At 37.3% G+C, this 23,038-nt stretch overlaps 3 protein-coding genes across 4 annotated transcripts; 2 read left to right on the top strand and 1 right to left on the bottom strand.

Moving 5' to 3' along the window:
* The first annotated feature begins 881 nt into the window (after positions 1-881).
* Positions 882-2,583, top strand: LOC124635979 (gastric triacylglycerol lipase-like). Its single transcript, XM_047171939.1, has one exon. The coding sequence runs from the start codon at positions 897-899 to the stop codon at positions 2,526-2,528; it is 1,632 nt and encodes a 543-aa protein (XP_047027895.1). The 5' UTR covers positions 882-896; the 3' UTR covers positions 2,529-2,583.
* Positions 2,584-5,920: 3,337 nt separating this feature from the next.
* LOC124635604 (small integral membrane protein 20) lies at positions 5,921-6,714 on the top strand. Its single transcript, XM_047171534.1, has 3 exons — positions 5,921-6,149; positions 6,367-6,423; positions 6,597-6,714. Exons 1-3 carry the CDS (start codon positions 6,035-6,037, stop codon positions 6,647-6,649), a joined length of 225 nt encoding a protein of 74 aa, XP_047027490.1. The 5' UTR covers positions 5,921-6,034; the 3' UTR covers positions 6,650-6,714.
* A 328-nt stretch (positions 6,715-7,042) lies between these two features.
* On the bottom strand, positions 7,043-23,009 carry LOC124635602 (WD repeat domain phosphoinositide-interacting protein 4-like). 2 transcript variants are annotated; one of them, XM_047171530.1, is made up of 8 exons: positions 22,871-23,009; positions 22,084-22,158; positions 17,131-17,308; positions 12,971-13,145; positions 11,850-12,061; positions 11,603-11,763; positions 9,783-9,868; positions 7,043-9,513 (listed from the first exon to the last, which is right to left on the bottom strand). In XM_047171530.1, exons 1-8 carry the CDS (start codon positions 22,923-22,925, stop codon positions 9,484-9,486), a joined length of 972 nt encoding a protein of 323 aa, XP_047027486.1. In that variant the 5' UTR covers positions 22,926-23,009; the 3' UTR covers positions 7,043-9,483. The 2 variants fall into 2 exon arrangements, with proteins under 2 accessions (XP_047027486.1, XP_047027487.1); XM_047171531.1 differs by lacking the exon at positions 22,871-23,009 and adding an exon at positions 22,457-22,521.
* Positions 23,010-23,038: the final 29 nt, after the last annotated feature.

The following is a 23,038-nucleotide window of genomic DNA, read 5'->3' as shown; positions in this document are numbered from 1 at the left end:
TTGAAAAACGTGGTCTATGCGCACGAAACGACAACGGACGACTGTTTTAGCGTCACAAAATGGCGGCCCATAACGCCATTTGGGGTTACCATTTTTAATCTAAGTATAAAAATGCGGTTTGGTCATAGTTTTATTTTTATATTTCATAAACGTTATAATTAAGTCTTATAGTCCATTATTTTCCAATTCTTAAAAAGAAAATCAAAACGTATTATTTTATATTATAACTGTATAAGAACAGATTACGATACTTGCCTGTTATTTTTAGCACAGCACTACAAAATATAAACCGCTGACATAACCTTGTAATAGCGCAGTATAGATTTAGAAAAATATTGTTTACCAAGTTATTTGACACTCAGTTTGGCACAAAATTATAACATTCATTGATTATTGATATAATAATGTTGTTTTAATGCTCCTCAATTGTTAAAACGGTAAACAACCAGCAAAAATATTTTTATCGTAACTGCAACGCCATTGCAAAGTTACGTCGTCAGTTCAATCGCGACGTGTCAGGAACGCATTCTCTGAATGGCCGAACTATAGCTAGGATTACCCTTAAAGCATGTTTTGCTCTTTGTGCACGACACATTAAATAACCATTTCTAAAACAAACAAAAACTGTTTAAGTAAATATTCACAAACTTAATGAGTAAGCAATTAGGTAGGTAGGTATCACCAGAAATAACTACATGAGTAAACAAAATAATATATGTTATTATTGCTTAATTGCTAACTAGCCAATAGATAACTTGAATTGAAGGAAATAATATAATGATTCACAAAATGAACTTTGTTTATCAGCAGTCTTATGTTTGTTATATATTCGAATACGTGCATCAGTCTGTTATGGATTACTCATTGTTTCCCCTTGACCTCTCGCGCGGGAATAAATGGCTCGAGTGTCGACTGCTCCATTAACGAGTTCAGTCGCTGGAAGATCGGTCGTCGCGTCGCGTCCGCTCCTTGCAAACATGAAGCTTCCACTACTAGTGTTGTTTACATTCATACTACTAACACAATTACCGCCCAGTGAGTGCCGAGAGATCTCATGGTTCCCGAGCATGTTCGACAGCTTGTCCAACAAAACAAGCCAATTCACAAATTATGTGCGCGAACGAGGACGCAGACTGAAAAACTTTTACGTCGATAATGTGCGGAAGAAAATCACTTATTACTTCTCAAATAACAGCACCAGTAACCCAAACCCCGAGAGAGAAAGCAACGATGAGAAACAAGCCAGAATAAAAAGAAAATTCAGAGATTTTGTTGAGGAAGCTCGGTCATCTGAGAATAAAATTTTTGATTCTATTGCACCAGGTGGAATGGAGGACAAGTGCTCCGACGACGACCCAACTATCCATATGACCACACCACAACTGATAGCTATCCACGGCTACCCGGCAGAGTCCCACACTATTATGACGAGTGACGGATATATATTGACTGTACACAGGATTCCACATTCCAAAAACTCCTCTAGTAAAGTAAGCCCTAGAAAAACAGTGCTACTGCATCATGGGCTGCTTGGCAGCTCTGCAGATTGGATAATACCAGGACCTCAGAAGGGACTGGGCTATATCTTGTCTGATGCTGGTTACGATGTTTGGTTGGCCAACGTACGAGGTAATACTTACTCTCGAGCTCATGTTTCCATAAATCCTGACACGTTTGAATTTTGGAACTTCACGTTTCATGAGGTGAGTCAATACGACCTTCCGGCAGTCATAGATTACATCATGGAAGCCAAAGGATGGGACGTCAAAATTAACTATATTGGACATTCGATGGGAACGACAGTGCTTTTCGCTTTGTTATCTACAAAAACCCATTATAATAAAGTGTTGAGGGCAGGATTCGCTCTTGCTCCTGTTGCGTACATGACAGACATTAAAAGTCCGATACGACTGCTGGCTAAGTACAGCGATAACATAGAGTATTTAATGAAGCTACTCGGGGCTAATGAGTTCCTTCCTCAAAATGCGGTGTTAAGGTGGTTATCAAAACATGCTTGCGAGATAAATCATTATGAGGAAGCGATATGTGAGAACTCAATGTTTGTTTTATGTGGACACGATGAAAGACAATTCAACAAGACATTGTTACCGTTAATATTGGGACATGTGCCGGCCGGCGCTTCTACAAAGACCTTGGTTCATTACGCCCAAGAAATAAAGCAGGCTGGCAAATTCCAGCAGTTTGACTATGGACCTGTAGAAAACTTCAAAAGGTACGGGACCGCAACTCCTCCTGAGTATCCATTGCATAAAATCACTTTACCCATAGCGTTATTCGGTTCTGAAAACGATTGGTTAGCAAGTGACATTGATGTGACGAACTTATATGTGCAGTTAGTGAACCCAATAGATCATTACATAGTGCCATTAAAGGAATTTAATCATATAGACTTTTTGTATGCTGTGGATGCGCCCACACTTGTTTACGCCAAGTTAATGCAATTGTTAGAAGAAGGTGTCAGTAGTCCGTATTCCGGCGATATTTTAGATTCTAATCTTTTAGAATGATCTGATTAAGACGATGTTATTGCCAAAGATAGTAAATAAAATGTTTTATTTTTCATATCGTATTTTTATTTTGTTAATTTTGGAGTTGAGACTGTTTCTGTATGTTATTGAGATTTTAATAGGTCCTATTCCCAGGAGACGCATATGAAACCGTGGAAAACAGCTAGTTTCAAATACTTACAACAGTTCTTTTTACAGGTTATTTTTGTCCTAAAAGACATTCTGTCTGCTCCTGTCTTTATATTTATTAAATGTCCAATTGACCTTCGTAAAGTCGTTATTTATAGAGGACCTGTACTGCAATTTGGTCACTTTTTACTCTTGCTGGAGATCACACATACTGGTATATCTAGTTTCTGTTGATTTATCTACTTTGCTATAAGTAATCTCAGGTTGAAATGGTAGGTAAGTAAATAAGGATACCTATAGGTAGGTACGTAGTTAACCTTAAGAAATTATCTTAGCACTTCAGTCCTATAACTAGATAATACCTATCCATAGTCAGATATTATTACAGTAACTATCATTACACTTACAAAGACATTAAACATATGAGAGAGAAGTAGGTAGGTACCTATACGTATTGATAAAATACTAGGTGGTAAGTATTTCATTGAAGGTTTTTGTCACGACTGGTGAGATTAAGCATTTCTTAATTAGATTTATGGAGTGCTGCATCTACGGGAAATTTTCTACGTGATTGTCTATTAGCCCAAGAGTCAGGGACTACCAGACCTTAGTTATTTTATAAGGGATGTGTATGTGTGCATCTATCATCATCTACCTACTTTAAAGGGTGTATGAACGAAGTTTGACTGACGGTTGCTTTGGAAAATGGTAGTAGCTACTTGTAATATCTGTTACAAATTCACTTTCTCACATAGATAACAAAGTTAACTAATGACCTTTATCTCTCTACCACTAGAAGTTTCTATGTTATCCGAATTCCAAAACAATAACAAAGGCAACGTCATTTATTATCAGCGAAATGTGGGTGACGAAAATTGTGACGATAAAATATGTGTATTGTTTATCTACTTATTTTTGCTCAGTAGGTAAGTATGTATGCTAAATATTTGACAAGTGACGCAGTTGAAGACCGCAGGGAAATTAAAAAATCGAAACTTTATAAATATCTTAAATTGGTAATTCTAGATAACTTTCAGGTGTAGGTACGTGCCTGTGGGCCTCTTGCTAATCCTAAACAAAATCCGATCCACCAAAAGGGTTGGGGCTGCGGGTTGTTCGAAAGAGTTACCGCGGCCCTGGTACCTATATAGGTACCTACATAAAAGGCCTACGTCGTTCAAAAACCAAAAGGGCCACCAAAAGGGCAAAAACTGTACCTATATAAATACAGAAATTATCATTAGGTACTTAATTATAGTTATACAGAACAATAAGGCGATTACAAAACCACACATTTACGCAACAGGATATTTTCGCGCTCCCCACAAAGTGTCAATGTTCAATGACGTCGTGTTTACAATAATTGTTGTGCACACAAACAACCTCTCTATATTAGGTTACTTAGGTAGGTACTGAGAACCATCTACCAATCATTGGTGAAGAGTCTGTTTGTTTATATTCCTTATACGACAATCTTGGCACTTCCTGACTGTAGGAATTGTATCGGTGGATACCCAAGTCAGGGGCGGATCCATCTGCCGGGGCTGTGGGATTGCTTAAAGCAGTTACCACGGCCCTGGTACACAAAAGGGCTCCATAAGGAACATGGTGGGTTTAAGTCAGTGTGAGACTGACACTCCCTCCACACCCACAACAGGAGGGGTCATTTGATGATATCGCACCAAGAAAGGGGTGGATCCAGTCCTTTAAAGCCGTAGGTAGGTACTTAGTAAGCACATCTATTTAGAATGATAATAAGATGTAGGTAGGTATGAATCGTTGTTTTTAAAATATTTTAGCAAATTGAAATGCTCCTAGGATTTTGAGATTTATCATGATGTTAAACTGGTTCTGCAACGATATAAAAAGCAAAAACTAGTTTCCTTAATGCATATCACTTGTAGGGTGACCTCTAAGGATCTAGGAAGTGGTTTATAAAAGTATGCTAGATTTTTCCAAGCATGAAGCGAAAAAAGTATGAGGTGCCTTACCTAACGAGGTGTAATTAATTGTTTAAAAAATAATATAAGTAGGTAGTAGGTAGGGAAGTACTTAGCAAATAATAATTTCTTGTTTTTAAATAAATAAAGTTTACCTATTCAGTGTTTTTAAAATATTCTTAATGGATTCTATTTATATCCTTTATTTAGGTAAATAAAGTTATGTAACATTGCCTAATTAATTTCAATGAACAATAAGAACTACTAGGGCGCAGTCAGCAAATGCCTAAATTGTTTTCGAAATTTTAGTGTTGCTGACGGTACCTAAAAGACTAACTATTAGGTAAATATTCGTATCACGAAAGTACCCACGATGAAGCATGATTATTATAAAAAACAAAAGTTAATTAATCAACAAGAAACAATGAATGTTTCAATGAGTCAATTAATTATGACAATATTGTAACTGTAAACTTATTGAACCATGTCTGACTATATACTTTGGTGCACACTATCTGACTCGTGACTCACTGATTAGAAGGCACTTGACCCTATCGAACTAAGGGATGCGTCAATCGAATTGCTATTGTAGATTATTTAGAATCTATTTACTTAATCGTTCAATCACATACAAAGCGTACCCACAGTTGCACACTCACGTAATAAGTATTTAACAGACGTAGGTATGTAGGTATAAATATTACTTGTAAGGTGACGGCAGTAGAGGAGTATGGAAGGAGAAAACATGCTGCGCCGACCCCAAATCAAATGATGAAGGGCAAGATGATGATGAGTCGCGTAGGGCAGGGTGCTAGCGTCCCCTAGCCAGCGTGAGTAATTCCTACCATTTACTGTAGCGAAAGCACTCACTTTCAGCTTGGCCATGGCTGGCTTTGATAAGATTCAGGTGAGTATATGAAAGGTAAGATCTCGTGTTCAGTACCTACCTATTTAGGTACGCTGCCTACCTACTTAAAAATTGATCAATGGTATTCCTGCACGAAATTCATAATGTTCAAGGAGACTGCTATTCTGCTTTGTTCAGAAGATGATAAATGAATAAAATACATAAGTATTTAAGTATAAGCTGCATTAACAAAATTCCTGCGGCCTGTTCTAGTTAGATTTTATAGCGGTGCCTTTTGATCTGATGAACAGGCAGTTGACTCGGTCCATCTGTTCCATCATCATCATTCGTGATATCACGAAACACTGATGGTGTACAGTACTGATGAGCTACTAATGGTAAAAAGCCTTGTGCCTAGAGTGTAAGTAACTTTTTTAAACATAATTATGTCAAATTGACATTGACTGGTAAAAATGACACTTGTCAAAAGTCAAACTGGTAGTGTGTCACGAAAAATGAACCGATTGTTGATAAAATAATTTCTCGAAATCCGCCCCTAAGACGACCCACTGACCAATCTATTACATAAAATGGCATTTTTCCGAGGGTGGCGTTATGTTGCCTTTGTTTCTGGTTTTGTAGGTTTCCTAGGACTTGCACTTTATCCTATTGCGATAGCCCCTATGATTGACCCTTCGGAATACAGTAAGTTTATTCTCAAACATCAAAACAAATGGTCCACAATTCTTTAACCTACAAACCTTCACCATCATCATCGGGTCGTGTAAGCCCACTGCTGGCCATCAGCCAATTCCATGGTGCACTCGATTTTCAGCTATTGTCACTCTCAATCCATTTTTGTCGTCTAACAAATAGCCTAAGCCTGAACGATATTGATATACATTAAATTATTTATTTTTAGGAAAGATTCAAAAGGAGGCACGGAAGAATATTAGGCAGGAAGATATTCAACCTGGAAGTGAGTATATCCATCACATAAACTAATTCTAACAATCATTTCGTTAAGAAATGCAACCATGAACTTTATAATTGTAATAAAGAAATTTATAATTGCTAGTGATAGATATATCCTGGCTATAAAAACTTACAAAGATTTTTTTATATTAATCCAAAACATTATTTTCTTTACAGATATGAAGATTTGGACAGATCCATTTGGACGTAAGAAGCCAGAGAGTGATTAAGCGCAACTAGATGTATTATAGTATATTTAATTAATTAATTATAGAAGAAACTTGATGAATTGTTATCTTGACTTTTATTTATATTTTACTGTTTGCCTGGGTAACTGGGTTGAGGAGGACAGATAGGCAGTCGCTCCTTGTAAAACACTCCTGCATCCGGTTAGACTGGAAGCCAACCCCAACATGCTGGGAAGAGGCTTGGGAGGTGATGCCATGGTTTTAATAAGTTTCCTCAAAATTATTTTAACAAAGTTCAGTCTCAAGTATGTAGGGTACAAAAATAAATCTTACTGGCGTCTACCTATACTTTCTACTGAAACTGACAATTCTAGCCTATTTATCTAAGTACATATAGAGGAATTTTGAGTACATAAGTAAGAAATAAAAAACAGGTTTTATAAAAGAAAATTTTAATGTTTAAATTCCAAATAACCCTATTTGGGTATATTACATATCTATACCCCTAAAGCTTTTATACAAAACAGTGGAGTCCCTATCGTTTTCACAATTTCATAAAAAAATAAATCATTATTCTGAAACTCCATATTTACAGTGTCCAAATGTGCTCGTTTTTGTTGCCCTAAATAATTATTACTAAAGTGATTAAATAAGTTTTAAGCTGAGACAATTATTTTGCTAATGTCAAGTACAAAAACTATTGTGTGATTATTAAAATATTTACATAATTATACATAATAAACTTTACATTATAATTTTACACAAGGGCTCACATATATTATGTATGTACTTACAAGCTTCTGATCAACATTTCAACTCTTAAAATATTCTCTCAGTTCAAATACGACGTATTTAAAAATTATGAATAACGATGACAATTTTAATAGCTATTTAATATTGGATAATTATATCTATGAAAGAACGATTTTTCAGAGCACTTCACTAATAATATGAGCAAATGCAAAAGGTACAATTTAAAATTGAGCGATAACAATGAAACACAAAGGAACAATATGAATTGAGTAAATAAAATTATGATATAAAGTGATTTTATATAACAACGATTAATGATAGGCATATAAAATATGATGGAAGTAAACTTTCATTCCAAATAATTCAGCTAAATAACAGAGTCTTTAGAAAACTGTGAACACAAATCATCAGACCACAATTAATATTTATGCTAATGTGGAACTAGAAGCTACGATAAATAAAACAGTTTACCATCATCGGAAAACCCTGTGTATACAAATAACTAATTTGCAGAAAGCAGCTACAATTTAATATTGATTATTGCTTTTTATGTAACTATTATTACTATGGCTATTGAATAACAACATTTTTATTGCATTACAATAATAAAACACATCACAAACATTTATTAAGTTTTTCTCAAAGATGGCGCTAGATTTGACAATGTTGCTATTTGAGAAAAATATCTAGAGGGCCATGGTGTTCTCCCCTCCCTCCACTTGTGTCAATCTAGTCCAAACAAGCCATTGATAGGCCAACATACCTTCTCGGTAGCAAGTATATTTTTATGATTTTCTAAAACTTGAAGCATAAAATGCTTCTATCTCTTTAAAATAAATGTACGTATATTATCATTAGTCAAGCCTCATAGATCACCTCAACCGTTAATAGGTAATCAAAATATAAAAATTAAGTTGCATTTTGTCTCTAACAATTGTTTTTTTTTTATTAATATTTTATTTTATGTGGGCAAACCTTTTCTTTACAAGATGCCCATAAAGTTTAATTACTACGGAAATGTAACCTTTTTGGTGAATGTTTAAATTGGAATGAGTTGAAAATCTAAAGACGTTTTATCAAATTGTATGTAAATTGTTGTTAGTAAAATCAAACACTCGATCATTTTGAACCTAAAAATAAAAATGCAATTTAGTGCCTTTTGTCTTTTAACATAGTGGTTCGAATGACCTAAAATATTATCGAATGAAGAAACCCCTGGTAAACTATGTTTATTATAATTATTAAAACTCTAATTTTAAAGTTCGTGAATTGTATCATAAGGAACAAAGTAGCATTATCATTGTTGAATATTTCAAGGCTTAAAATACTTATAAAATATCATTGAACATGGCAACTTTGGTGCATTTTCCAGCCAGTATTGACTGTCCACAGTTATTGTATAAGTAGTTTGAAAATAATTAAAGGATACGAATACTTTAATCTAGTATTACTTTCAAGTCAATTCACGAACTTCAAACATATATTTCGTTGACCTTGTAACATTATCCTAGTAACAAAATTAAATATATTGTGCCAGATATAGACAAGTGGCGCTCCCTTTAGTAAAACAAATATTACAGGAGGATTTATTATATACTATATCTAAGCTGTTGCCATTACTAAAAATTCTAGTTGACACGTATTGCACTTAGACTTAGTTAGTCTTTTTCTAATTTGGATTTATTTTCCCTCAACTCTTAAAAGTCTTGATATACAGTTGAACACAAAAGACCGTCACCAGTCTTTCAAATATGATAAACCACTTTAAAATTATTAACAAAATAGAGATTTCTTTACAAATATTCTTCAACGATATGAATTTCGCAACTAGAATCTTTAGTAATGAAACTAGCATTTAATATTTACATAAAATTTATGGAAATATATTTATAAAAAAGAACTACTAGTTATAAGAAGCCGCGAGTGCATTTCACACGTACAGTTCAAAACTTTATAATATATTATTTACTGAAATTATCACGAATTTCAAAGAACCTAAGCGTTGTAACATTAGAGTGTTATTTATAATTATATTACTATATATAACATCACTTTTCACTGTGTTATCACTTATTATAGGCATAACTATATATCTTCATAGTCAATTTATTAATTAAAAAACATCATTGCAGAAATTCGTCGTCGTCGCCCACCTGAAAAATTAATAAATAATAGAGAAGTCATTTCTAACATGCAGCGCATTCTGTTAACAAAATATTTAGGCTACATATTTATTATTATGGAATTATATTAAATTAAAAAAAAAGTAAGGCATTCAAAAATACATATTGTTATATTCGTTATATAGAGGTTTAGGTAGGTATATGGATGTGTAGGGTACCTATTGTCATTATGCTATTGTCATCAAGCGATTTACTATTTAATAATGTTTTCTTTTATTTCTTTCAATGTATGTTTTTACCTGTAGAAAGTATTCAAAGTCGCTGCGATGACAGTTGCCTTCGGCTGCAAACGTGAATTTGTGGAAAGTGCCGTCCTCGCATATCACTGTAAATTAAATCAAGTGTTATTGTTTTATTTCAATGTCAAGTTATTCAAGTGTAATATTTTGTGGTTAAAGATTGCAAATAAAATGATTTGAAAACATGATGTGCATAATTAAGACACATTAAAATTTCTTCCATTTTTGAGAAGTCGCCATTTTGAAGAATGTAACTGTAGGTATTGCTATACAACAAAATCATGTGCCAATATAGTAGGTATGTTTATACAATCATATTATTTAGTTACATGTAGGTACATAGATAACTAAGTACCTAATGAAAACGACTCGTGCCATTAAGATAATTACAAGAACAGTTTGTCATGCGATTCAAAATCAAAATCAAAACTCATTTATTCAAACTTGGCTGCAAAACAGCACTTTTCGAACGTCAGAAAAAAAAATTACATAAGAGAGCCCCCAAAACGCCCATCCTTCACCACTTCCTATGTGTTTTTGCTGGGAAGAAGAAGTGGCGCAACAAACTCCCCAGCAACACATGTCTGTCTGTAGGTTAAAAGAACCTTTCAACAAAGTACAGTGAGTATTGCAGTATGCAATACGCAATATTGTCATAAAATAAAATTACATTACCCATTCATCTATTTCACTTTTACTTGTCATACGATTTGTGATCGTCACATGTAATACATCAGGTGATCATAATTACCTACTCATTTTATAATTACGGGTAATTGACTCCCCAAGTTAATTTTGTAGCATAATTGAATGACTTGGCATTATTATGTTTATTCGGATTTGACGCAAATCGTCGAAGTATTTTTTAACACGCTTATATTAGCTTCTGTTACTGTTATAGCCTTTTTTATCGTCCCACTGCTAGGGAGAGACCTCATCTCACACGGAGAATAATTAAGCTTTAATCATAATATTAGCTTCACTTGTAACTAACTATGCATGCAAGAAAATCTTGGAATCTTAACTTTACCCACTACTCGGTCTTCGATTAGGATGAAATTTTGCACACTCTCTGAGTTTCGATGACAACACATGACAAGCTAAGAAACTTAATTATAAATCCAATATGGTGGTCTCTCCAAGATGGCGGACTGGCTATTTGAAATGCACCCCCATGATATGGGTATCAAATGAAAGGGTTTGTTCTCAGGAATATGATTTATTGTTGATAAAATCAGCAACGCGCTAGAAACTGTGTCGATTCAGCCAAAGTTTTGCGAGCGATGTCGCTTCTCGCACGTTGCATAAACGCAACGGTAACGTCGTAAGCTTATAGTAGTAAGCGGCAACTCAACGTTAACGTCGCGTCTGGGCAAGCCTAGGTTGGGTTTGGTTATTGGTTATCGGTTTAGGCGCCGCCCACACGTGCAGCGTGCCCTTGTCCGACACGCAGCACACTAGCGAGCCTGACTGTTGAAGTGTATACTCACACACAGCAGTATTATCATCAGTGAAGGCACAGAGCGCCCTGGTGCCGACGCTGGCGCGCGCGGCGGCGAGGTGCGGCCACGCGCCGCGCGCCGCCCACACGTGCAGCGTGCCCTTGTCCGACACGCAGCACACTAGCGAGCCTGACTGTTGAAGTGTATACTCACACACAGCAGTATTATCATCAGTGAAGGCACAGAGCGCCCTGGTGCCGACGCTGGCGCGCGCGGCGGCGAGGTGCGGCCACGCGCCGCGCGCCGCCCACACGTGCAGCGTGCCCTTGTCCGACACGCAGCACACTAGCGAGCCTGACTGTTGAAGTGTATACTCACACACAGCAGTATTATCATCAGTGAAGGCACAGAGCGCCCTGGTGTCGACGCTGGCGCGCGCGGCGGCGAGGTGCGGCCACGCGCCGCGCGCCGCCCACACGTGCAGCGTGCCCTTGTCCGACACGCAGCACACTAGCGAACCTGACTGGTTGAAGTTTATACTGCGAATTTGGGAGAAATTTTGAGGATTAATTATCTTATAAATCATGATTATTGTGGAAAATCATTTTTGCACAACAAAACTCACCAGTAAACATCAGCATAATCGGACCCGCGTCTCAATTCATGCAGCATTTGTTTGGTCGCGGTATCCCACACGCGTATGATGGTGCCTCGTTCAGACGCGGTGGCTAAACGGGCGCCGTTGGCGGATAGGCTGAGGCAAACGAGCTCCGTCTGATGGCAACCCATCACCGCGGGCGATGATGAGTGAGCGCCCTTTACTGCACGTGTTACGTCCTTGAAGGGAAATGTTATTTGTTATTGAAATGACCCCATGTAGGTACTTAAGGGCCTATGCACACCACGTTTTTTAAACGCCGTCGACGCGCGTTTGTAGCGATACAGACGCGATACGCACGCAAGTCAGACGCAGCCTGTAGGTAGACCTTTACACACCTGTATAAATAGAGACGCGCGTGTGTAGCGATACAGACGCGATGCAAACGCGCGTTTGTATCGATACAGACGCGCCGGTGACGCGCGTTTGCATCGATACAAAGGACAACAAACTGCTCTGCAGGATAAAAACGCGCCATCGACGCGCATGTGTAGCGATACAGACGCGATGCAAACGCGCGTGTGTAGCGATGCAGACGCGCGTTTGTATCGATACAGACGCGCCGGTGCCGCGCGTTTGTATCGACACAAACGATAACAAACTGCTCTGCAGGATAAAAACGCGCCGGCGACGCGCGTTCCCAAAACGCGCGTCGACGGCGCGTTTAAAAAACGTGGTGTGCATAGGCCCTAAGATTTAAGATTCCATTAGACATAAGTCTGGGGCTCGGGATAGTTACCTAACGTCATCCAGACTAGTGGAACAGCGTCAATAGGAAATTGACTATATTTTATGTAAATGTCATGTTTATCATCAAACTAAGGTTTTAATAATGTTCCACTGTTAAGAATGGACGCTAGTGTCTTCGTTCCCCTAACTTTACTCATGCATTCAAAAAGTACTCATGATGAAATCCTAAGATATTTTTGCGGAATTTTTCGAAAGAGTACCGAATCAAACAGTTCCAAAAGGACCTATGTTCCGATTGAGGTCTTCCGAATCAGTAAAAATCTGAAACTCCCTTCTCTAAAAAGGCCGTTTTAAAAAAGCCCCTCACAGTCGTCGAGGGAAATAAAGTAAGTACTTACAAGCAACTGCAGAGATCCTTTCCTATGCGCGGGAGCAGCTAAGAGATGCGGGGCGGATGGTTCGCTGGCCAGCGCGCAAAGCGGCCTCGCGCCCAACCTCGTCCGCATCAGAGCTACCCGCGATAATGATGGTAAGGCCAACACCTGTATGCTGGACGAAAGCACTACCGCCACCCTGGAAGTGGGGAAAGTGGATTAATATGTGTTAGCATCGAGATATAATATATGTTTTTTATTCATATAAAAATATGAATGGCTAGCAACACTGACCAACCATCAGAGCTGTCAAATGTAAATAATAAAGGGTTCGGTTGTTGAAAAAACTTGTGAATTTGTAAAGAAAACATTATTGTTACAATTTATGAGCTAATAAGACTTCATTTCAAAACAGCTTCGTGCTGTTTTAGTGGTAGGTAAATGGAAGAACTACATCATATAGAAGAAATTAGACCCTTAAAAGGTCTGCCATCTGGGCACCTAGGTGAGCGAGTGAAAGTGAATGAAAGATCGTGGCTAACTAGTAAAGCCAATAGGGGAGATGTTCCCAAAACGGGTAAGCTAACGAAAGATGTTAAATAAAATAACCAAGAACATTACATGCAACTTGTATTTGTACTCATAGAGTTGTTTATATAATAAACTTTGGAAAACATAAGATAGTCTTAGTAATCTTCTTCAATATTCTGAAAAAAATCAAAAAAGATAAACCCCTTCGAAATACCCGCTTTGCCCTAGTGGGGGTCCTAAAACGGGTAACGCCTTTGGGCAAAGCAGGTAATGAATGAATATATGTGATAAATGAATTAAAAAACATTTAAAAAAATATCTTAGCCTCCTACTATCCAGGAAATCTTTATTGTTAATTAGTCTCCTTAATTATGTTAAACAGTTGTCTTATTTTGATCAGTCTAGATTACTCTTTTACGTCATTAAATGTTACATTTGAAATTATAATGCTACCAACAGATAATTTTGTTAAAAATCAAAGAAAAAAAAAATAAAATTTCTTTTTCACGCTGTTCCTGTTCTTCTTCAGCTCTCTGTGGCTTTCTTTGTCTTCGATTAGCTTTCTGTGGGATCAATTGAGGAAGTGCCCCTTATTTTATTGGTGTTACATGATGATCCTCAGGTTGAAGAAGGATTGTAGTTTGTGATGGAGTCTTGCATGGTGTTATAAAATCCTTAAGAATTTGTGTTTCTGCCGTTATAGTCTTGCATGGTGTTGGAAGTTCTTCAATATACTGGCCTACTGGTGTTGGAGTATGAGGTGGACTTATAGCTTCGCCAAGAGGTTGCGGTCCAGTTTCATAACTTCCACATCCCACGAAGCATTTAAAGTTTTTCTTTTATATTTATTCACCCAATTAAAAAAAAAAAACAAATTAGGTATTTTTTACATTTGAGTCAGATAAATAATGGCACTGGTCAGCTTAATACATATCATAAATTATTCCAGGGCAAATCGGATAGTCACCCGTTATGCCCCTACCCGTTTTGCCCAAAAGCACGTTTTAAATTTCAACTACCTTAACCATAAAATAGTAAACAAGGAGACCACTAATTATGCACAATTAATAAGCATATAACATGCAAAATGATAATACAAAACTACGAAAACCATATCTTACACCATATTTGAGTAGTTAGCACTAGCATAATTCGATTTTTTTTAATAAGTTCAGCAGAAAACTTTTTTTACGTCTTACCTCAAACACGCTCGCTCCAGGTGCGCGAGCCGACTGACCGTGATCGGCAGGGGGGTAGTGCGCCACTCTACACTCACAGGTTCACACTAAGATCTATAATATTCGAATGGCAAGGCCTACCCGTTTTAGGAGGGGTACCCGTTTTAGGAACATCTCCCCTAAGTATTTTCAATCATCCTTCAAGATTCAAGAGGCTTAAATTATATCTACAAGGTCCTTAAGTACTTCATGCATTGTCATCCTGATAAAATTGAATCATTTCAGTATACCTTTGTATTACCGTAAATGTCAATCAAATTAAGAATGTAAATTGGACGTAGTTATGCAGAAACGTTCCAACCCACTGTACGCGTAAATGCTTATATCTCAAATTCAAGTTGAATTTGAGATATAAGCATTTACGCGTTTCAGTTGTATTCTTTTTTATTATAACTAGTAAAGGTAGGTACTAGAGGTTTTATTGTTGAATTATATTGAGTTTAGATAACCATATGCTAAATTTTAGTCTGTTCAATCACAATAACTCGATTTCGGGTGACTTGTGGGTTGGAACGTTTCTGCATAACTACGTCCAATTCAAAGTCATTAATAAACTTTTAATTTAATAGGTACCTTAAAGCTATTAAACAAATCGCTTGAAAATACAACTTCGTTTGAAATATTAGACATAGGAAAGGATTATTGCAGCTTATGGCCTATCAAGCGAAAGGGCAACAGTAAGGCCTCTGCCTCGAATTTTGCGGGCAGCGGGGCGGCGGCGGCGGCGGCGCGGGAGCGGCAGGATCTTACGCGTATAATCAAATGGAACGGCCCTCGAATACAGCGGCGCGGCGGCAGGCAACGAGCGGTGCGCTCCAGTCAAGCGGTGACCGCCCGCGTTGGGCATCTGCATTGTAGGCATAATGTTATACATTTTTTTTGTGACGTATCAAAATGTCTTCGGACGTGCAAGAGCTAATTATTTCGGCCATCTTTGAGAGGACACCCATATGGAACAGCAAACACAACAGAACACAACACTACACTGCTATAGCGCCGCGCGATCTGCCCGCTAGTTTCGAGAACAGGTATGCGTTGCCCGCCCCGCTCCCGCGCCGCCGCCGCTGCCGCCCCGCTGCCCGCAAAATTCGAGGCAGAGGCCTAAGTATCAACCTGCAGAAATATTACTCAACGTGTTATTGCAAAATGTATCTGAACTATGAGTTACATCATACATACAATATAAAGAAAAGGTTTTTCTCGAAAATTTTAAAGTGAGCATTACACTCCTATACCAGTTTTGGGGAACTTGTACAAATACATACCTACATAAGTTATTTTTATGAACTTATCATATAAAATGCGGATATAAACGGTTGTTGTCTTTATTTATTTACATAAAAGCAAACAATCAATCAATCAAAGCCAATAAGCGTTAATGATATATTTATGATACAAAGATAGAACAATAGCGTCGATCTTTTACAATTTATTGGGTTATTCGGTGAAGGTTGGTCTTATCTTATCGTTGGAGTCGATATATTATTACGTACATATATAACTGGCCACTCAGTCCTGCATGTTTCTACTTTTCTTGTTCTCAATTTACACTAACGGCCAGTTTCTTCATCAAAAGTAAAAGTCAAAGTAATGTCTAAAGTAAAAGTAACGGTCAAATTCGTTTTTTCAAGGCTAAAGTGACAGCAAAACTAATAGAAAAAATGAATTTGACCGTTACTTTTACTTTAGACATTACTATGACTTTTACTTTTGATGAAGAAACTGGCTGTAAGTCATTTATATGAAAATTACTTTGAATGAAGAGCTTGTTTTTGACTCGTATGCGAATATAATTACTGAGTAGTTAATTCATACTGCGCAAACGCATTTTATGACCATTACTTAGAGCAGTGGTTCTTAACCTTTTTGGCATGAGGGACCACTTTATCAAAAGTTTGTCTTGCTGGGGACCACCAAAATGGTTTAACTAAATTGACGGTTCTTTGATAAAGAATACGAGCACACTTTATAATTAGCACTCATTTCTTTATTATTTAGCAAAAACAAAACGCATGTCGACAGTGGCATTCAACAGATTTCTATGCTTGTTTTTAACAATCAGAATCGTTTTTTTAAATGAAAATCATAGTCATCCTAGCAGGGCAAAATGAGGTAAGCAAAGATTTTTTCTGCACACCCAGAAATAGTTATTGTAAATTACTTCAGTCAGAAAAGCATTTTAAGCGAATTACTTGTCCTTCCTCGCTCTAAGCGCTCTGTTATGTGAGTTTTAAAACAGAAAAGTAACGATGACCGTCTCCTACCTATTTGTTTGTATTTGTGTGTGTTTGTTTTCTGCGTCATTTGTGTGTGTAATTAAATGGTTTTTCTTTCTTTCTTCTTTCTTACTACCCGAAAAGTAGTGATTTGTATAAAGTGTAAATACTTTTTGGTAAAGCATTTAAAGCGACTTACTTATCCTTCCTCGCTCTAAGCGCTCTGATGGGTGACTTGAAGAGCACTTCAGCTTTGAAGGCGCGCTGTTGGTCATCGAGTAACATGAGGCTGCAAGGGCGCCGCGCTTTCACCACCAGCAGCCAGTTGGTGCGGAACACCATCTCGCAAAGCGACACATCGCCGAGCTCCTCCTTGCCTGAAATAATGGAAATCCAACTTAGAGAACCCCACTAATATTATTAAGGCGTTTGTGTATGATTGTTACTTCTTTACGGATTTTGATGAATCCCTGTCATTCTTCAAACTTCCATCATCTCCCGAGCCGTTTTCGATTATGTTGGGGTCGGCTTCCAGTCTAACCAGATGCAGCTGAGTATCAGTGTTTTACAAGGAGCGACTGCCTATCTGACCATCTCAAACCAGTTACCCGGCCAACCCAATACCCCTTGGTAAGACTGCCAAGAATGTTCAATGGCAGTAGTAAAGCTTATACATGAGAATAACATATGAGACAGGTGCTTTGTATCCGTGTGTAGCAGCTGCTGGCAGTAGCTAGCAATACATTAATTACCTAGGCACATCGTTATTAACATATTATAGCCCGTTAAGTATCCAGTGGATATTTGGACAATATGCTTCAAACTGGATAAAGCAACGAATTTTGCGAGGGCATCCAACGAATTTGAGTGCTACACCAGACGAATGGATAGGCCTTACAAGGCCCAAGTATGCTATTCTTATAGAGAGACAAATATGTACACCGTAGTATTATTTTTCCGTAGTAAAACGTAGGTTTCTTTCTATGTTGCTATTCGGATGATTACAAGATTGGAGTGGAATTGAATGGTCAAGAGACTAAACCAACTAAATCGACTCAATAGCCGATGAGTGTGTATCACATGTGTCGACAACCTCGTGACTGCTAAGTGCTTACTTTTGTACTTGACTTTTTACTGAATATTGATTTTAATATATATATTTTTTATAAAACGCGACGCAACATTTATTTGTCTAACACTAATGTATACATATAAAGAAGAAAGATTTAATTGATTTGGTTTAATTGATTGCTCTAAAACTATTTGACAGATTTGAAAAAAAAAAAAACACTTGGGAAGTTAATTTATGGCCGGTGACCGCAGGCTCTATTGGCAGCCCGGTACGGGCAGTAGTTCCTAAGAGACGAGGGTGAAACCACGGGAAAACGGGTAGTGTTAAATAAACATATGCCTGAATCAAATATCTAGCATCCAAGTCAGTAGAATGGGCTTGTAAAAAATAATTCTCACGCTCCGATAAGCCACTTACGAGTCTCGTAATTCGTGATCTATTTGTCCAAGTAATACGGAACAAGCTTCGCCAACAAAGGCGTAGTTATCACACGATTCCTTACCATGACCTTACAGTTTAATGTTTAGTACGAACTTAGAATATGTAATGAGTTACTTGTAAATTCAGTCTGTTGTTAGTCACCGTATGAATTAGGGGTCTCATTAATATTTTTGTGCATCACATGACGTGACTGGATGGTCGGTACCTATTGAAGTGTGCATATTTTATTTTTAATAAATGCCAGTTTATATTTGAAATTCTGTTGAAAATTGTTGACCTTACCTGCTGTTTCTGTGTAACAGTATTGACTTAGTTATGTACCTAAGGGTGCGTCCATATCTGGCGAATGCGCCGCGAATGCGCAGCACGCGAGCCGATCGCGAGCTGTCCGCGAGCTGCGCGCGTGCAGTCACTGCAATAGTTCGGTGCGCCTCTTTAGCGCAACTCACGCAAGGCTCGTATAGAGCGCGCGAGCGGCGCGCGATCTGCGCGCAATCAGTTCTCGCCCTTACAGTTCCGTATATTGGCTCAGTACTATCGAAGATGGCAGACGTCGCGCGACCTAAGCGCCGCACGCGAGCGGCGCGCAGGCGGCGCATTCGCCAGATGTGGACGCACCCTAACTGTTCTAAATATTTGAAAAGTCAACATTTAACGTCTACGTGCAAAATGTGATGTTTGCAAATTCGCATGTTTCTTGAATTAAAAAGAAAAAACTTAAAAAAATAATAATAATACTGAAAATACAAATAAACTAAAACGTGAAGTTTTCTTTGTTCAAATAACTTTCAATTTGTATGCATCGTTCACTTATTTTGCATGAGCGCAACCTCTGGGTTGAGTTCAACGTCCAAACGGTTGGAAACATGGCAACCTTTTGCTGTAAAACGTCCTAAGATTTGTCCTGTCTGGGATTAGAAATTGTGGAGGTACGATTGAAGGACACAGAGAGAAGTATCCTTTTTGCTTGATCCACAGCTATCTTGCTTCAGTAACTACATAACTGTGAACTGGTTCTTCTGTGAACCTTATCATCAACATAGCAAACAATGGGCGAACTTTTCGGTCGACATTCAAGAGGTCAAATGTGGAGTCAATGGCAACTCTTGATAAGTTGATTGATAAATCTTTTGCTTCTGTAGATAATATGTGATTTACAGTTGAAGATCAAGATTTTTAAACCAATACGCAAATAACAAAAACAAACCGGTTTTCCTCACTTGCTGGCTTAGCGGTGAGTCATGGCTTACCCGAGATTGATTACATACATACATGCGTCCAATACACCCGTTTTATGTACGTACGCAATCTTTAAATTCTCAGCATTTATTTTATGTTTTTGTTGTTTGATTGTTACGACTTAGTTCAAGTATATGGAATCAAGTTTCATTACAAATAGATTACCTGCTTTGACAAATGATTATTTTATTGTATGTAACTTATCTGTTCTGTACATCATCATCATCAGCCTATCGCAGTCCACTGCTAGACATAGGCCTCTCCAAGTGCACGCCACTGAGATCGATTTTCGGCTTCGGTTCTTTACATAAGTATACTTAATTTGCTAATCTTTTCAGGACCTTATTGGAAGACTCAAAAGACGCAAAAGTTTTATTGGTAAGTATGGCATTAGAGGTCTAGACGATAAATGGTAGGAAGACCAGCTTTTTAATAAAACTTTCTAGCTATTAAACACCCCAGTTAGTTTTCTAAAAGATTCATACTTCCTAAGCGAGTGGAATAGAAAAGTGGTTTGTCATTACAAATAAATCATCGTTAAAAGTTTGGACGATATTCAGATTAGGATAAGATTTCAATCAAAGATCGCCGGAACGATCTAAATATAGAGGTTCATTCACTCTTGCTATGTACTTTGATTCCCAATGGTCAAACGTTGTGACATATTCGAAAGTCATTAGACCAGCTAATGATTTACTATGTAGGTACGCGTGTTTTTCACATCATCAGCATTACGTATTGATAATGAGGTACATACCTCTTTTCGTAGGTAGTTCAATTTGTTTTTAATGAATTTGCATATAGCTCGCGTTGTTAACAAGACGAACAACGTATGTTTTGGGTAAACAACGCTTTACATCTTACGAGACAATGGTAGGAATTAGATCATTAGTATCGAGATATTTTTTTTGGTAAGATGCAAGAATTGTTCCTTGATTGAAGAGACTTTTACGACTTACCTATCACATACCTACTCAGTTACATTTATTATTGACGTGACAGTTATTCTTTTTGGACTAGAACACATTTGAGTGCGCATTGCAATTTTTAACTGATTAACCTAAAATGTACGTCATTCATTACGATATCTACTCAATGGTATTGCATGTTTAGTAAGGTCTTTCCGGGATCGCGATACAGTATCGGGTTTAATTTATTACGTTCTGAACAGCTTTTATTCAGCATAATGGATGGTACAAAAGCGAAGGAATAAATGGATGAATTGCATTTGATGTAGGTAATTGCGGGTGTCGTAAAGTAGACCTCCAGGATGTCGGTAAAACCAAACCGTATTTCTCTTGCAATAAATATTTAGCATTATTAAGGTAGGTGGTAGGTACTACGTTTCATTAAAGTTCATAAATGTCAATAAATGTAAATCATGTGCGTTGTACTATACAGCCAATTCAAAATGTTAATTTTGTATTGTGCACATTATCATATGTAAGCTATTTTGTGCAATTCATTTATTGTAATCGGTATTTATTTTTGTAACTCAAAATCCGTTCACACACACAGTCTTGGGAAGAGTCAAGAATATTGAAATTTCAGGACCAATCCGGAGATAAGGTAACTAACTATAACCATGAGACAAATAAATTAAACTTGCTTTATGCATCCCAGGTTCCATATAAAAATATATTTAAATTTTATTGCACAAATGATGTAATGTACAAGTACAAATATTATACTTAATATCACCACTGAGCAGTGTCAATATTCTGTTAAGCCCAGTGAGTTGACCGCTCAAGACGCTTACATCATACTTTACATTTAATTAATTCAACAGGATATGACTTATTTTTTGTCTTGTTTCTAACTACATTGTCCTTATATCACCTATGGAGGTAACGTTAAGAAAAATAACTCAAACAATTCAAACTTCCTTATATAACATAAAAATATAAATTTCTGAATGTACCATTTATAGAATATTTGAGCTTAAAATATACTAGCGCAAGTTACAGTTACAATATAAACTCTAGTAACAAAGGTTGAGTCTATTTATAGACATAAAAGGCTTTCTTAGTAAACCCAAATATAGATTTGACCTAAAATAACTATGTATTATGAATGCCTGTTTGTGTGTATAGCATTTCAAGCAGAGTATTGTACAAGTAGTATACTATGCTAGTGAAGTATGTAATTTACTCATATATCATCATATTAACAAAATCCTTGTAATGGTGAATTGCACATATAATAATATAGATAACAGAACCATTTTCAATTGCTGAATTGCCAATTTGACCAATCAACGGCAGTTTCATGCCTGGTTTTGGTTTGGTTATCTTTATAGTTAAATGGTGCAACTCACCTTTAGTTTTGCAAATGTTATTTAACTCCATCTTCTTCTTATTTTTAAGATACATAATATGACGATACAAGCTAGATACTTACTGTAGTGTGCTTTCTCGACAAGAGGTTCCACATTGTAGACGCGCAGGCCGGTCTTTAGGCAGCATGTGAAGCAGCCTACAAAGTAATACAATCATTAATTTATACAATTTATAGATCATACTTTGTATGAGTAATCTAGGAAATAATACAGAACAAAGCACTAATCTATCTAACAAGACACTCTGATTAATATTAATTACAATGAGTCTGCTATTGTACTGTGATTAAAAGGCATTACTGATTTAGTTTTTACAACAACAACTGTACTGTGCAGTTTATTTGTATGTTAATTTATAGGCAAGTGTTATTATTACTGTTACTGAGCTATATACTCTATTGGAGCACAATTATGCTATTAGAAGCAACACTGTACCAAGATAGTGGATATCCAAAACAAATAACAGCTGTTTATCAAAACAATACAAAATCCTACATCATAACACTATGACGTACATTGAAAAACTGATGAAAATTGCGTTTTAAGTTACGAGTACATACGCAAATACGAGGGCAAACCAAACCAACGCCCAAACAATAGCGAGCGAACTCGCGAAGAATGGAAATTGCGCGTGGGCGCGCACTAAAAATATAAACAACACGTGGAGCGCGCAGCTACGCGAGAGCGTGGCGAGGAAGCTTCGCGCTCCGCCTGCGACGCAGCTCGCTCCACGCGTGTCTCGTCACCAGCCCCGTGGCCCAGCTCACACTCCTCATCCCAAACGCGACTAATACTAACTGCACCTGAGAACAAAGAACTCAGGTTGACGAACTAGGAAGTAACACAAACCTTGATCCTGGTTAAACCCCAGGCTCGTTATGCCGCTGCTCCTCCGGCGCGCCATGTCTCTTCCACCGTGAATTTATCATAAACATTGAGTTGATTTTTTATCAGATGTCTCAGTGGACATTTTCACACCAATAATTTTAATACGCACATTTATTATGTTACATGTTC

This window comes from Helicoverpa zea, chromosome 13 (genome assembly GCF_022581195.2).
Source record: "Helicoverpa zea isolate HzStark_Cry1AcR chromosome 13, ilHelZeax1.1, whole genome shotgun sequence".
Lineage (NCBI taxonomy): Eukaryota > Metazoa > Arthropoda > Insecta > Lepidoptera > Noctuidae > Helicoverpa > Helicoverpa zea.
This window is presented reverse-complemented; position numbering and strand designations above follow the sequence as displayed.